This window comes from Cucurbita pepo, chromosome 4 (assembly GCF_057944985.1).
Source record: "Cucurbita pepo subsp. pepo isolate OVF chromosome 4, ASM5794498v1, whole genome shotgun sequence".
NCBI classification, from domain to species: Eukaryota; Viridiplantae; Streptophyta; class Magnoliopsida; order Cucurbitales; family Cucurbitaceae; genus Cucurbita; species Cucurbita pepo.
In genome coordinates, this window is record NC_141801.1 from 12,873,974 (window position 1) to 12,889,825 (window position 15,852).

The 15,852-nt window shown below is 34.8% G+C and overlaps 2 protein-coding genes and 1 long non-coding RNA gene across 5 annotated transcripts; 1 reads left to right on the top strand and 2 right to left on the bottom strand.

The window, feature by feature from the left end:
• Window positions 1-610: 610 nt before the first annotated feature.
• On the bottom strand, window positions 611-3,548 carry LOC111793572 (uncharacterized). Of its 3 annotated transcripts, none has more exons than XR_002814947.2 (3): window positions 3,324-3,548; window positions 979-1,093; window positions 611-895 (listed from the first exon to the last, which is right to left on the bottom strand). It is a non-coding gene; the product is annotated as an uncharacterized LOC111793572 (long non-coding RNA). The 3 variants fall into 3 exon arrangements; XR_015420613.1 differs by adding an exon at window positions 1,922-2,014 and having other exon boundaries at window positions 611-1,093; XR_015420612.1 differs by having other exon boundaries at window positions 611-1,093.
• A 1,627-nt stretch (window positions 3,549-5,175) lies between these two features.
• Window positions 5,176-11,068, top strand: LOC111793549 (nuclear transport factor 2-like). Its single transcript, XM_023675480.2, has 9 exons — window positions 5,176-5,336; window positions 6,121-6,309; window positions 7,021-7,321; window positions 7,403-7,635; window positions 7,722-7,899; window positions 8,090-8,211; window positions 8,299-8,361; window positions 10,285-10,348; window positions 10,529-11,068. The coding sequence occupies exons 2-9, from the start codon at window positions 6,121-6,123 to the stop codon at window positions 10,786-10,788; spliced, it is 1,410 nt and encodes a 469-aa protein (XP_023531248.1). The 5' UTR covers window positions 5,176-5,336; the 3' UTR covers window positions 10,789-11,068.
• An 874-nt stretch (window positions 11,069-11,942) lies between these two features.
• Window positions 11,943-15,308, bottom strand: LOC111793267 (replication protein A 70 kDa DNA-binding subunit B). Its single transcript, XM_023675071.2, has 11 exons — window positions 14,996-15,308; window positions 14,534-14,680; window positions 14,204-14,416; window positions 13,915-14,092; window positions 13,546-13,816; window positions 13,355-13,457; window positions 13,152-13,276; window positions 12,992-13,070; window positions 12,764-12,908; window positions 12,363-12,644; window positions 11,943-12,280 (listed from the first exon to the last, which is right to left on the bottom strand). Exons 1-11 carry the CDS (start codon window positions 15,121-15,123, stop codon window positions 12,083-12,085), a joined length of 1,869 nt encoding a protein of 622 aa, XP_023530839.1. The 5' UTR covers window positions 15,124-15,308; the 3' UTR covers window positions 11,943-12,082.
• Between the last annotated feature and the right edge of the window lie 544 nt (window positions 15,309-15,852).

The window sequence follows — 15,852 nt, forward strand, 5'->3', positions numbered from 1 at the left end:
TTTTCGTAGATTGTTCGATCAATCACTTTGTTCGGGAGATGTCCATCTAAATGATTTGTTTTTTCTCATAGATTGTTCCATCAATCTTCTTTTCCACTGCTGTACTCGTTTAGAAGATATTCATCTAAATTTTTTTTCGTAGATTGTTCGACTAGAACATTGGCCATGGTTGTGACTAATAAGAATGATAAAACTCCGAAAGAGAGGCCTACATCAAATGAGATATAAAAAGAAATCGAGCTCGAGAATAAATGAATCTGTAGTTCATGAATTATATTCGAGAAGGTAAATTGTAAGGTTCAAGAATGGAACTTTGTAAATCCTAAAAATGGGATAGAACTGAACTCCAATATAAATGGGATGCTTCCTAAGTAAGATGATCCTAGAGGCAAACTCTTGGCCTCTTTATGTGGTCTTACTCGACTTTATAACATCTGAAATGTGCGAAACTTCTATATCGGGCTACAATCATAGGCCGACCCTCTTGATCCAATTCTAGTCAAGTTGGCCCATTACCTTTTTCATCAGATCAACAACCACCAAGCCCATCCAAGATGATTTCACTTGGGAGAAAAGAATGGTAAAAGAGAAAAACAAAGAAGGTAAAGAATGATGTGTCAAAGGAGATGATCCATAGACGAAAGACTGAATACCAAAAATCATAACAAGTACAAATAAGATGGAATCTGAAGTAAAGGATAAACAGAGCATTCTCAGCCACACATAAAAAGTCTGATGAAAACAATGAAAAGGGGTTCTTACATCAATGCTATGGAAGCGATGGAGGTGGGAGCGGCTGGACGTCAACTTTCAAGGCATGTAGCATTTGGCATCAACCCACGTCTTTGAATCCTCATAACCAAGCAAACTTCTTTCATTCTCTCAAATGATTGAACTGAAGATGAGCCATCAAAATAAATCATGTCAAGATCAGATGTAACGTTTGCATCCAAGTCAATCATAGAGTTCACACTTAACTCTTTGTATGATTGGAGGTCACAGCTATCGATATCGGTAAACCGAAACTTGATGCCATTGGATTATTTCTGCAGTCTTTTCCCCTTCTCCTTTATTCTTTGCAAAAAACTAACATCTGTTTCAGTTAGGATACAGCAATTATTACTATTTTAGCACAAATTTAGAGATGGAAAACAAGACATAAGTGAGAGACTAACAAATACAAAATAGGCAAGCACAGAGAGGCGTGGTAAATAAGGAGGTTTTACAGGCTATGAATTCAATAAATCATCCTCACCTACTTAAACTATTACATAAACTAATGTGGGCAGGATTATCAACATTATAAACAAGTGGACATGTCATCCATGTTTCCTCGTCGTTTGTTATATTCGGATTTTAGGCCAACACAGCGTTAACAAAGGGAATCGAAAATGTAAAGTGTGATAATTATCCTCTAATGAAGTCAAGCACCATAACCCCTACACTTTTTTTTGGTAAGAAACCGTACTTTCATTGAGAAAATGAAAGAATATACAAGGCCATACAAAAAACAATCCCGAACAAAAATGATCCACTCTAACTATGTAGAAGTACTTCAATCCAAAAGAACAAAAGCAAGATTATAATTACAAAACGACCTAGCGACAGCCTACACCTCAATTATATATAACAATTCGACCTCAAGTGCAGCGAAACGAAAGACAGGGCAACAGAACAATAAGTGCAGAGGGGTGCTTTTCTACTACTCTACGTACCTAATAACAAGTCATATGGTACATAATTGAGAAAATAAACATTTATTTACTAAAAGAAATAGAAGCACACTACGTCAATAACATTGCTAGGCCGACCTTGATAGTATCAAAATAGTATCAATATCTGTAACAACTGTTGACAGAATGGTGTGAAATCTAATTAAATGTTTTGGGTTGGTTTCACATAGTTGTTTATAGAAATCTACCAGGTGAACTCATAAAAAATCCAACTTCTGCATAGAAACTGCAGAACAAACAAGTTCATTGTCTAGAAAGATATATGGTACAAGCCCTCCAATCTGAAAAGTAATAGAAATTTAGAATTAAAAGTTGGTTTAAAAAACACCATAAACATACACGATGATGGGCTATGGAGAATGAAAGTTCAAAAATATTTGTCTTTGCACTACAAAAATGTGCAACTCTCTCGTCTTGCACATTTTTCCTTTCTCAGGAAAGTGAATGGATTGGGTTGACTTATTCCCTAACTGCGCTCTCAGGCTTAATCCTTGTCAGCTCACAATAAACTGACAGCTAGGAGAACTTCATGGTCAAGGAACATGATAACCACGGTTCTAATGCAAGGTGATAATCAATGAAACAAAATTTAAAACAAGATTACCTGTGAAGCATAGGGAAGCAATATAGAGAATGTAATTTTGTCTTAGAAAAAGTGAAGCTCACAATTAAATGATAAAACCGATTAATTCAATCACCCATGAGCCCCAGCTTCAGAGCTATAAATGTACGAGCTCAAAACAAGGACATATTTATTCAGTGGAACACAACTAAAGTGATTAATCACAGGCTCAGAAAGAATTTAAACACCATGAAAAATGCAAACACGATCCAGATTATACCGGCTTGAAGTCATATTGAGGCTGAAGATTGAGTACCCTCATAAAATCTAGGATTGATATCTCATAAATAGAGTCAATTCGTACCAGCTAAATTTGATGAAATACAAGAACCATTAGCATGAAACGAATTGGCAAACCACCAAGCACGAACCAAATAAGATAGTTGGTTCAAATTGAAGTTCAAATCATTGAAATGCATTCAAGCTTGACCTTTCCAACATCATAAAGTGATTTATGCTGTGATAAAGCCACTAAATGTTTATTCCCATGTTCAGTCAAGCAGACATTCTGTATCTAGAACTCATAAAAGTAATTGTTCTTGGCCAAAAGAGCTTGGTAACCTAACTCTTTGCCGGTGGCTAAATCTCCATTACATTTTCAGAAGGTTAAGATACATGACAGTAAGTTTAAAAGAAGCAAAAGAAAGAACAATTCCTACCAGCCAACACGACAAATACAAAATCCAGAAACAAACAATCACGGAGCACCTAAATAATCTAAATACGTGAAAAAAGCTATACAACTCTTAGATAACTACCATAAATTCCGACTGGTTTTGAGAAGATTGTATCGGTAGATCCTAGAACATAATTCAAGCACAAACAGACAAACAAACGTAAAAAGATGTTGAATCAATTCAATTCCTGCCACTTTACAGTACGAAGACAAAACACCCAAAAGCATACAACGAGAAACGCTATTTGTTTAGGACAACAATAAAAAGAACTACGTCCAATGCTTCCAATACCCTCCTCCACGGGTACAATGGGCATCAGCTCTGCGGTGCTGTATAAGGGGAAAGTGAAAGGCGCCCGGATTTTGGGCAAGCTCCCCTGATCTTCCATGGCTTCTTCATCGATGAGCAGCCCTTTGGGGAAGGGATGAGGCAGGGGAGACTCGAATAGAAATGTCTTTCCGCCCGCGCGTATTTCAGTTAACGTATGCGCGAAATTTGTGGGGACGATGGCTAATAATTACGAGGGATTACGAATTTCTTAACATTCTTTTATTAAATTTTTTAAAAATATATATTTCTTTTAAATAAAAATTTTAATAGGTAAATTCTAATTTCTATTATAATAATAATATATATATATATATATATATATATATATATAAATAAAGTAAATCAATATAATAAATATAATAATATTTTATAAGATAAAATACTTGAGTTGGATTAGCCTCTCGAATTGGGTTGAGTTAATTTTATGAATGGTAATAGAATCAGTTCAAGTTTTGAGTTCATCCGGTAAAATCTTGGATTAACGAAAACGTAAAAAAAATCTTATAAAATATTTTAAGATGTCTGGTATATTCATTAATATGTTCGTAATTTGGAGTTGTTCGTACGCAATTGTGTACACTTATTTATATTATTTATTATTTTATTTAGTCTAATTTTACTGTTATTTACATAATAATTTGATACGTATCTTTAACCATATAAGAACTCATGCCAAATTACAATATAACTCTCCCTTCAATCATTAGAAGAATAAGAAAAATATTATTACGAATAAGAAATTGTTTTCTTATACATTTAATAATATGGGATATATATTTTGGCACATTCTATATTGTCTAAAAAAAAATTTAATATCATTAAATATTAAAAAAATCTTAAATATATATTTACGGTTTGCGGTTGATATTTTGGTTAAAAAAATAACCTTAAATGTTTAATAATGTTTTAAAAATACTTATAAGATGTTTTATTAATATATCTTAAAAAAAAAACTGAAAAATACTTTTACTATGAGTACAGTATTTAAAAAATATTCATAAAATTTTAAAAATACGATTAACACGCTTTACATTTATAAAAATAATGTGTTCACCAAAATTCTTAATCTATAAAATAAATTAGTTTGACACCTCATAATTTCATCCAAACTTTTTAATGTTATTTTTGAATTAAAAATTTATAAATCAAGATATTAACTGTAGATATATTTTTAAATTAAAAAAAAAATACATTTAAGGTTATTAATTAAACTTTTCTTTTTAACCACTTTCAAAAGTGAAAGTATATATATATATATATATATTTAAAGTTTTGAAAGAGTGTAAGCATTTTTATTAATTTAGCCCATTAAATTAAAAAAATATGGCTTATTGGTTAATTTTAAAATCCTTTTTAAACACTACTTATTATTAAACAACCACATTTTATTTAATTATAAATAGATAAAAATAAATAAATATTGGTTATTGGTTAGATATTTCAATGAAAAAATAGTCCATTATTATTATGCAATTTATTAATTTTTATTATCAATAATACCATGGATAAAAGTGTTTATATGATTTTGATTTTTCTATTTTTCATATTTTTATTAATTTTTAAATATTTCAATTTCTATTTCCACCATGTTTTCATTTAATTTTACGTGGATAGGATGAATTTTATTTTAATTCATAATTAACTATATTAAGTTAAATACTAGATATTAATGTATATTAAAATAAATAAATAAATACATAAAAGTGTCGACATTTCGAGTCTTTTATTCAGACAAATCGATATTAATTGTGCTAAAATTATTATTAAAAAAAAAAAAAACATATATAACAAATTTTGAAATCTATTAAACTATGTCGAAGAGGGGTTTATATTTCATTTAACCCTTTATTTTATCACAAAAACCCTAATGCTATAAAGCCTCAGAATCTTTACTCTCGAGTTTGGTATTCTATTCTCTCCTTGTGTTCTAGGCGCTCAGATCTCTATCGGAACCTCTATTCTCTGCCCTTGCAGGTGCTTCTTTTCTTCTCCCTCTTCTTCTTCGATGTTATTGTTTTCAGGACCTCAGTTGTTTTGTTTACTTGATCTGCGCGGAATGTTTGTTGAATCATCCATCGATGATTACTTATTTCTGGTTAATCCTGTTCTTCTCTTCAGGCGGTTGATCTGTATTAGGGTTTTGTGGGGTTTCATTTTGTTACTTTTTTTTTTTTTTTTTTTTTCTCCATTTAGGGCTCAGCGCATTCGTTCGCCATTTGCTACCCATTACTGTTCGGCGACGATTTGCCTCTATCCTCTTCGATTGTCAGTTTTCTAGTCGTGCATAAATGTTTCTTAACTCTCACCTGTATTGACGTGATAGTATACTGCGTGGTTTATTGCAAATATTGTGTAAAACCTGACTGTTGTTTTGCATATATGTTCTTAAACAATCTATGATATTATGGGCATGTTTGCGAGATGAAGTAGAGGTTGTGAGATGTAAGAAGATCGTATTACTGATATTTATAAAATTTTATTCGTGGTTTTACTTCAGTCTTCAGTTCATTTAATATATAAACCCTAAAGAAATGTTTCTTTAAGTAATACCTAAATGTCGCCGGCTAGGCACTTCTATATATTGCTTCTTTTTTTTTTTTTTTTTTTTAAAAAAACTAAGTAATAAATAGTTCAATTGTTTCTCTTAGATTTCAGTCACATGTCTATTCAACCTACAATTTAAGGTGTAGGTGAATTTTCTGGTACTAGTTATATTGCATTGAGCTATGCTTATGGTATGCTCTAAATGATCTTGTAGATGGCGGCAACACAGGAAGCCAGTTCTTCCCCTGCTCCCAGTGCCCAAGTGGTTGGGAATGCGTTTGTTGGGCAGTACTACCACATCCTTCATCATTCTCCACAATCGGTGCATCGGTTTTATCAGGATTCAAGTTTGCTAAGCCGTCCAGATGTCAATGGAGTGATGACAACAGTGACAGGCATGCAGGTAAGCTTTTATGATGTATACATGATATTTATACCCGATGTGTCTTGAATAGTTATCCTGTATGAAATTAGTACCAATCCTGTGGTCATGCATTTGGAATTTTTTGCGTGAATCATTTGTACTATAATCGTGTTTGGAGCATATGGTTGTGAAATTATTTATGGATGGAATATGGATTATGTAAATGCATACACGAAATCACGGTGAGAGATAAAGTAGGCCAACAATGTAATGAAAAAGTATGTATTTTATTTCTGAGGACTCGGGATCCACTTGAAAGTTATTCTAGTCAATATCATCTCCTCTAGTACGCATTCCCGACTTTGAAGATAAACAGACATTCACATGTAAGATACAAATTATATTAGTATTACAACCAATCTGGTCTATCTATAGCAATCAGGTAATTACTGCGACATAATTCCAGAATGGCTACAATACCTGTTAATCACATCCTATTAATTTGAAGATTTAGACAATTTGTCCTATAGCAATTGTGGTTGATTTCCCAATTGTTTATGGTTGCAGTGTAATGGTTTTTGAGTTTCAGTCTCTCTTCATTATTACTTGATGTTGAACCATGTATCTTCTCTAGCTTATTGTAAAGAGCTGAATTTTTCCTATTGGTCTGAATTGGTCTTACTTCAATGATGTAATAAATCAATGAGCATTGTATGGTTAGCAATTGAAGTTCAATTTGTATTGTGACAGGCAATAAATGACAAGATCATATCCTTGAATTATGGAGACTATACAGCAGAAATAATAACTGCCGATGCTCAGGAGTCTCATGAGAAAGGAGTGATTGTTTTGGTAACAGGATGCCTAACTGGGAAGGACAACTTGAGGAGAAAATTTTCCCAAACGTTTTTTCTTGCTCCTCAGGACAAAGGCTACTATGTCTTAAATGATGTGTTAAGACATGTTGAAGAGACTGAATCCAATCGAAGTAACTCTTCTTCTGGCGATGCCATCAAAGAGAATACAACGGTTACTTCAACACCAGAACCAGGTATATTCACTTTTCCAGATGATATTTACTTTGATGTGCCTTATTGCGGAATTGTGAGATAGCTTTCTGCCCCATTTTCAGAACCATCTCATGCTCCTAATCATCTTACTGTGGAACCTCCAATTTCATTGGAAGAGGAAGACATGAACAATGATCCTGAAGTTTGTGACCCTTCCAGTAATGACGAAGGATCAGTCGTTGAACAGGAGGAGGTTCCTGAGCCCCCACAACAAATTGAGCATGAAGTAGTTGTGACAGCTGATGCAGCCCCTGTTGCCCAAGAAGATGCTCCAAAGAAGTCGTATGCATCAATTGTGAGTTATTTTTTCTTTCTGCATGTTTGATATTTTGGTGCCAATCGTGTTTCAGACATTTACTCAGATGGCTTGCTGTTTCACAGGTTAAGGTGCCAAAATCAATATCTGGTCCTGTTTATGTTGCAACTACTCCTGTAAGAGCTGCACCTCCTGCAAATCCTGATCATCAGTCTATTGGCCTGGCTAAACCTGCTCCAGTTCCCGATGCTTCTGCAGTAAATGGTGACAATCTTCCTGAAAGCAGTAACCTTCATGAGGAAGGTGTGTGTGTGCTCATGTTGATATCTATATTTTTTTAGCAGTTCATTTGAGCAAGACATTTTTATATGTATTGCAAACAAGAATTTATTAAAACAAATAAATAGTGCTTTGGTTGTTCTTCTCAGTCGGTGTCATAATGACATGTTTACATTTACATGGAAATGTAATGTTTTGCTAATACTAATTACAGCCGAAGGTCACTCCATATATGTACGGAACTTGCCATTTGATGCTACAGTTGAACAACTTGAGGAAGAGTTTAAGAAATTTGGGCCAATTAAGCGTGATGGTATTCAAGTTAGGAGTAATAAGGTCCTATCCCAGTTTAACGTCTTTCATTTTGTTCTAACCTGATTTTTGTTTATTATCATGTTAACATTTTCTTTCTTTCTCCTGCAGCAAGGCTTTTGTTTTGGATTTGTTGAATTTGAGCAATTAAGCTCTGTTCATGGTGCACTTGAGGTAACAAAGATAACAGTGCACCTTAATCTTCTTATTGCAATTGTGAAGTTGCTTAATGTATAATTCATCTATCAGATCTTTGTCGTCTGGGTCTCTTAATACATCTTGTCTATTTAGATTATATTATGGATGGATCATTTTATGATTATAATATTATTTGATGGTTCATTTTCTGATTATAGTGTTATTTGATGGAACTTCTTACTAGAGAGAGTGTATGATCTGTTTTTTCTGTTAAATAACTAAATTAGGATTGCACTGAATTAGGACTTATGTACCGTGGGCCTTTCGAGATTTTGTGCTGTATCGTTTGGATTTGAGTGTTTTTTTTCCTGTAATATTTGTTTCTACAAAAATTATATTAGGTTTGAATGAATGAATTCTATACTGTACTGATATGGTTATATTTGTTCTCCTTCCTTGTTTCTTTGTTTTTCTTCTTGCTTCCAGTACGTCTTACCGGTGTGTTAGATGATCTTGTGCGCTCAAATTCCATGTCCTCCATGCGATTTCTTTGTTTTTTCTTACCTTGTCCTTCTCATGTGTCTTCGGTCAATATTTACATGTTGCATACTTGCATTGGCTGCAAAGGTATTTTTTAAAACATGAATCCTTTCTCCACGTTTTCATTTTTCATCAACTAGTGATGTGTTTTATACATGTTATTGATCCCAAAGCTTATTTTATTTATACGGAATAAATTAAAGCATTAAAAAGAATTTGTCTTCTCGAGATGATTTGTTTTGGCTGTAGATGCTTTTTTTTTACAGTTTACCGAAGGATTCAAATTGATTCATGTAACTTGAATATGCATTTTCCGTGTTATATCTAAAAGTTGGACCTTCAATATAAGACCATAATTTGTGATATTTTCTACTTGTGTTTCCTTTTGTGTCATGTCCCTAGTCTAGGCCATAACACCATGCCGACCTTTGTTTTGTACAGGTTCATGTTAGTAATTTAGTGCACCTCGACAGAATATTAATGGAAATGAAATAGAAATTTATATCATCTATCTTGGGTGGGATACTGCTAAATGTGCTCCAGCTTATTTGTATTTATGAACTGGGCTTGTTATTCAAGCCTTGAAGAGAAAAATAGTCAACCTAGATTGTAACTGTCAAGATGCCTTCTTTGTTGTTTGTATCTTGTCACAAATCAGGTTAAAATTAGGGTCAGAAAGTGAGTGACCGACCGGTGTCGTGGTGTTGGGTTGACTGCATCGGAGTAAATTGATGACCTAATTGTTTTACTTACATCTTTTGCTTTTGGAAATTATTTGACCTTCACCAGACTAGTGAAATTTTTTTTTCTATGTAATTTTTTTTTTATTATTTAGCTTGAAATAATAGTGAAAAACCTTTGATTCAACCAGGAGGTCATAGATTCCAACCTACTTCAATTTGCTTGTCTATGATAATGAACATCGCATAGTTCTTTCTTACCCGTTTAATGTTGAAGGCTAGATAATGGTTTTCGATAATTTTGTGAACCCAAGTGTTGCTACATTGAACAGGAGTTGACAATTTCAAACTCGGTAGACAGTGCATGTCTACTTTTTTTTTCTTAGTAAAAAATGATTCCTCTTGTTACTTTGGAATCATGCTCATTAAGTACGTGTCATTGGACAACTATATGTGTTACATTTTGCTATTTCGTTTCTTTTAGGCTGAAATATTGAGAACTACAATGTTATGGATGTGGTTTAGATAAGTGCTAAAATTACTTCCTTAGGTTATTGTGAGCGTGAAATTATCAAGTAGTTCTGGTTCTTTCGTGTGTATCTCTTAACCTTTTCTTTTGTTAGCCATGGGAATGGTTATTCACTTTGTATTTTTGCTTTCACTTTTCGTTTTGACAATATGTTTGTGATTTTTTGATTTGATATTGTTGGTCTGATTTTTCTTAATTCAATAACACTAGGCTTCGCCAGTCACAATTGGTGATCGTCAAGCTGTTGTTGAGGAGAAGAGGACTACCACCCGAGGTAAGCTCGTGTCTCAACTTAACTTTTTTTTTTTTTTTTTTTTCCTTTTTCCTTTGATTGATAGGTTAAGAAGGGCTATACATTTAAGCCATATGAAACTTAAGTAGAGGAGCGTACGAATTCTTAGCCAGTTGCTGCCTGCAAGAGCTGATTATCATGTTAATCAATTGATTTATTCAGTTAGCGGAAGTGGAAGAGGAGGGAGGTTCCCTACAGGAAGAGGAGGTGGTTTCCGCAGTGACAGTTTCAGGGCAAGAGGGAACTACGGTGGTGGCAGAGGCTATGGAAGAAACGATTTCAGAAACCAGGGTGAGTTTGCTGGACGAGCTCGGGGTTCGACTGGACGCAATGGGGATGGTTATCAGCGGGCTAACCAAAACGGAGGCGGAAGGGGAGGAGGTCGTCAGGGTGGGGTAAACCGTAGCGCAGTTTCTGGTTGAACAGTTAAGGGAAGAGATACGTTGACAATTTTTTGACAGTAAAATTGAGAATTGAGATCTACCTTCTTTTTTTTTTTTCTTTTTTTTTTTTTTGGATTTTTTCTTAGGTTATTAATTGCGGTAGAAGAAACTGAAGGTACTCTTCAATTAGTCATTTACATTTATGTGAGAAGATAGTTTTGATTTATTTTTTACCCTTAGCGCTTCATAAAGCTGTACGACGTTAAAGCTCTTTGGTGCAACATCTTTTTGCTATGATTATTATTATTATTAGGCATTATTTTGGGGTAATCTATTTCTTTGCCCCTCCGATCTCCCACACACGATGATCGGGGTATTTGTGGACTGGGTTGGGACTTAGACTGAATCAATGGTTTGAATTGTAAAATTTTTAAACCAAAATGTTAATGAACTCAACTTAACACATTTAAATATTTTGGGTTGAGAAGTTTTTGCTCTCGAACCTGGTCTCTCAATTCCATTGCCTTCTCCTTCATCGTCATGGGTTCTTTTGACATAACATTCTCAGCCACCCAAGAGTCGAGCCTATAGGAACCAGGCTATCTCTCTCTTGATATTTATACGCAATATCTTAGAGTGACTACTCGTAGTTCTTCTCTTGTTAGTGTACTCGTGCAACAGCGCTTACGGCAGCTCGTAGCTATTGTATGCATGGGGGTAGCGAGGCCCGAGAACCCTCGCGATTGATTGGGAAAAAGAGCGAAAGAAAAAAAAAAATGGATTGTTATCCAAAATTAATAAGAATTTCCCGGGAATTGTCTGCCTTCTATTAGATGTTCTGTCTTTCAAACATCCAATCCCAGGCTAATAAGAAAAAAAATTGCTAGTCAGTTTTCATTTCATTTTTTGGATTGTTCTGAGGTTGGGTAGTATATTTGTAGTATATTCATTTATTTATAACCAACAGCCTAGAAACGTGTAAGGGTGGAGAAACCCTTGAGTTTTGTAATTGAAGTCCATCTTGAACTGTTAATGCCCCTTCCCAAGTTAAAAAACACAAACCAATATCTACTCAATTTCTTCCAAGTCAAATCATTTTTAAATGATACTAATACCAGTAGTGAAGTTTGTATCCTCCAAGTTCTGTCATTTGTACCATCTAGCCACCATAAATGTGAAATAAAAGCTTAGTATACGCAAAAGCATCCTTGAATTGATATGATATGATAAACAAAACATTCCCCCATTGTCACTAGACAAAAGAAAAACCAAAACGACTGTTAATTGGTGATTTAATTTACAATTTCTACCGAAGTCCTAAAGTAAACCCCTCCTACGAAGCTTTCATCTTTGCTATTTCTTCAAGCAAAAATCTGGACTCAGCAGCGAAGTCAACTGGAGCAACGGACCTGACAGTGATCCTTTGCCTCTTCTCATTGTTGTACTCATTCTGAGAGACACTAACTCGAAATAAATGTGGAACCCAAGTGGCTTCTTTCAGTTTCAGCTGATATGAAGCCTCCTCTCCAATCTGTATTGAAAACATAAGAAAAGGTCGATCAAGTTTGCTTCAAGTTCTCAATGTCAAGTTCTCATATTATCTGATTCGTTACCTGTGATTTGAGCCCGTCAAGCTCTTCAGCAGTGCACCCAACAATCCTCTCCGCTTCTGCATTGAATGTGGAGAGCCATGCCTCACAACTGGCATCAGAAACTCTTACGACCATTATGTACCTTAAGCTGCACTCTTCGTCGTTTTTCTGGCAGCTTTCACACCAATATCCAGATCCAATGGCATCGGTCACCTTCTTGTTGCATGTCTTACAAGCCCGATACCACATTGTTTGATCAGGCTTAATAAAGCTGACATATGCTCTGATGCTGAAGAACATTGGCTGTAGAGATAATAACTCATGTTATTCTTGATGAATAGATGTTCTATAGGGATGGATACTACATAGTATTGCTCCCTATAGAAGTTTCACTTTCTTGAATTCAAAAGGTTGTATGTTACCTTTTCTTCACCCAAAGATTTGTTTTGGAGTATATGAGACAGGGAGACCCGGTCAGTGTACATGGATCTCGACCCACTCTTGGATGAGGGGCTCATGCCAGAGCTGACAGAAGCCATGGATATGGCTTTTCCTTCAGAGTCGTACCTATACGCAGGTAATATAAAATGCATTACTATTATAGCAAACGATATTATGGCACGAACTCAACTTGTTCTCTGTAAACTTACCATGATCTCAATTGATGTGCTTCCTTTATGTCTGGATTTATTAAAATTGAGCTCCGACTTATAGTTGACAAAGATACACCTGCAGTTGGAAGCAAGTAGGATGTTAGGAGAAAGTTTGCTTCAATTTTACCAGATATATTCCCTTCAATTTTAGCAGTACCTTGAAAATCTCCGACCCTAAGATACTTCAATGCAATTATGGGAGATTGATCGGCAATGTCAAGCAACTCCTGCCCCACGGTGGTAGCAAGATCATTCCACAAAGATACCACAACAGTCTTCTTTCTGCAATTTAATACTCATAACTTCAATATGAATGATGTAAACAGGCAACAATCTTCATCAACGAGAAAATCTACTCACGTCTCATCAGCAATAGTTACATCACGTTTTGGAGCTGTCTCATTGTTGATTTTCCTTCTAATGCTCATGGTAGGAGAAACACTTTGTACAACTCCAATAACATCTGGCAGTTCCAAAAACACGTTTAATTTTATAAGATGGGGAAAAAAACATGCAAGGATAAGTTATTTAGGGTAGGATAGGATTCTTACCAACAAGATCTCTTCCATTCACGTGAGGACCTAACATATCAATCTTGACAAAATTGAACTTGGTTTCAGGGACGAAAGCAGCTTCGTTGGTGACCTCGTCTACTTGAGAATTCACATTTAATGTCATTTCATAATCATTTTGAACTGTCTTAAATTTTTTATTTGCAACTTTCAAAGTTCCCCTGGAAACGTAGTAAACTTTGCCAAGGGAAAACTTTTCATAGAACTTTCTTGCAGCTTCATTGAACATCGTTGCTTGTATTTGTGTCCCCTGAACAAGAAGAGACAAGTAACTTCACTTGCATATCAACAAGAGACTATAAAATGTAATCGTGTGGTAATGATTTAACAGATCGGCAATTTACTTACATCTTCATCTGTCAACACCACATTGAAAACACAACCTTCTCCCTGAGCATTCTTGTATGTACGCAGATTTCCCTTGTCTGTAACACGAACTTTGATAGTCCAATCTCCCTGGTACGGATTTAAGTAGACAAGCGGATGAACCCGCCTTGTCATGGACATCCGTGCAGATGGTGCCATACTGTTCAAGGAAAAGCAAAAACATGTAAACATGTATCAGTATTTGCATACAGTAACTGTGAACTTGATAACTAAGTTCAACAAATGGTCTCCTAAAAGAGAGCACACTCACTTTGTACTCTGCTCATGTACAATCTGGGCAGCTGATTTGGCAACCAATTCTTGCTTTGGTTTTAAAAGAATGCCAGATCCAGTATTAACCGCACTCACGTCTAACTCTTGCTTGGGTTTCAAAACAATATCTGCTTCCTCTTTCTTAACCTCAGATTTTACCTCCTTCTCTAAAGCAGAAGACACCACCTCACATTTTGTCACGATTAGATACCTGATAATAAGAAAGGAATCACATATGACAAACCATAACAAAACAAAGAATAATTACATATAAATTTAGGAAAGGCGCAACATGATTATTTCTCGAAATTTGAGAGATGAAACTCACTTTTCTGGCTTGTTCGGAATGTCATTGAGAGAATAATCAAGAACGCGAATAAGACCCAGATTTTGAATGTTTCCAGATATGACCTCTGACGTAAGGTTTGAAGGAAGAATGGATTTTAGCTTCATATCCCCATCGGCAGCAGTAAACCTGAAAGTGAAGTGATAAAAAGTAAAGAAACGGTCCATAAACCCTTTAGATCTTCAATCACAAATATCAACAGAAATCTCCCTAATCGTTAACGCGTCGATTTAGTGAAAACGCGAACTCCTAGCAGATAATCCAAAGATTATACACACGACACAGACACTTCGATCTAAACCAGAGTATCAACTTTCAAGCATGTCAACAACGATATCACCGAACTTAGGTCAGAATCAAAAGGGAATCTCAGACAGTTTGAGCGAGCATAAGTAAACAACACAGTACTAATCAGAGTTCAAAGAAGGGTGAAAGAAAACTAACATGTAGCGATTTCCCGTCGCCTTGAGATCGAGGACCTGAAGCACAACCTGGGGGACATCGGAGGCGGAATCCGGGGATGGATTCGCCAAGATCTTGGAAATCCCGCCTGGGGTAGGTGCATTCGCCATTGCTCGACGGTATGGGATAGGAAAAGGTAGGTCAGAAATTTGAGAGAGATTCAGGAAAAGGAAGAAGAGGAAGTGAAGAATGAGGTGAAGAAGAAGGGATTTGAGGGTTTTGTATTTGAGGATTCAAGCGGGAAATTGGTTTTGGATCTTTGAAAAAAGAGAGAGATTGGTGTTTTCGCGGCAAATAAATTTTCCGGTTTCCTTTTTTCCCAAACACCTTCCAAATTTTTGGCGGGCTAATACGGTTTACGCGGCCGAGAATCCTAATTTACGGATTTACCCTTACTATCTTTCTGAAATTACCCTGGCTACCCTTTAGGTTTTGAAATGATTTGATGTGAAATTGCTGGTATTTTATTAAAGTAATAACAAATTAGTGTTTTTTCTTTTTTTAGTTAATCGCATTTGGATATTTTGTCTCAAATGACAAATATTTTAGATATTATTTAATAAATATTCGTCCTTTTAAAGCATTTATGTGGATGAGTCATCTACTATGTATATATATATATATTTCCATGTCAAGTAATTAAATTAAATATTTGATTATTTTCATTTAAAAAATATATATATAGACTTTTTTTTCACGTAACTAAATTAAATATTTGATTATTTTCATTTAAAATATATATATATATAGGTTTTTTTTTCATGTAAAGTAACTAAATTAAATATTCGATTATTTTCATTTAAAATATATATATAGGTTTTTTTTTCCATGTTAAGTAA

Excerpts from the sequence above, each read along its gene's own strand:
- LOC111793549 (XM_023675480.2), top strand. The coding sequence starts at position 6,121 with ATGGCGGCAACACAGGAAGCCAGTTCTTCCCCTGCTCCCAGTGCCCAA. Across the intron at positions 7,322-7,402 it reads TACTTCAACACCAGAACCAG|AACCATCTCATGCTCCTAAT; the intron begins GTATATTCACTT and ends CCCCATTTTCAG. Across the intron at positions 7,900-8,089 it reads CAGTAACCTTCATGAGGAAG|CCGAAGGTCACTCCATATAT; the intron begins GTGTGTGTGTGC and ends TACTAATTACAG.
- LOC111793267 (XM_023675071.2), bottom strand. The coding sequence starts at position 15,123 with ATGGCGAATGCACCTACCCCAGGCGGGATTTCCAAGATCTTGGCGAAT. Across the intron at positions 14,093-14,203 it reads GTACATGAGCAGAGTACAAA|TATGGCACCATCTGCACGGA; the intron begins GTGAGTGTGCTC and ends TTCCTTGAACAG. Across the intron at positions 12,645-12,763 it reads AATCTTTGGGTGAAGAAAAG|CCAATGTTCTTCAGCATCAG; the intron begins GTAACATACAAC and ends TTATCTCTACAG.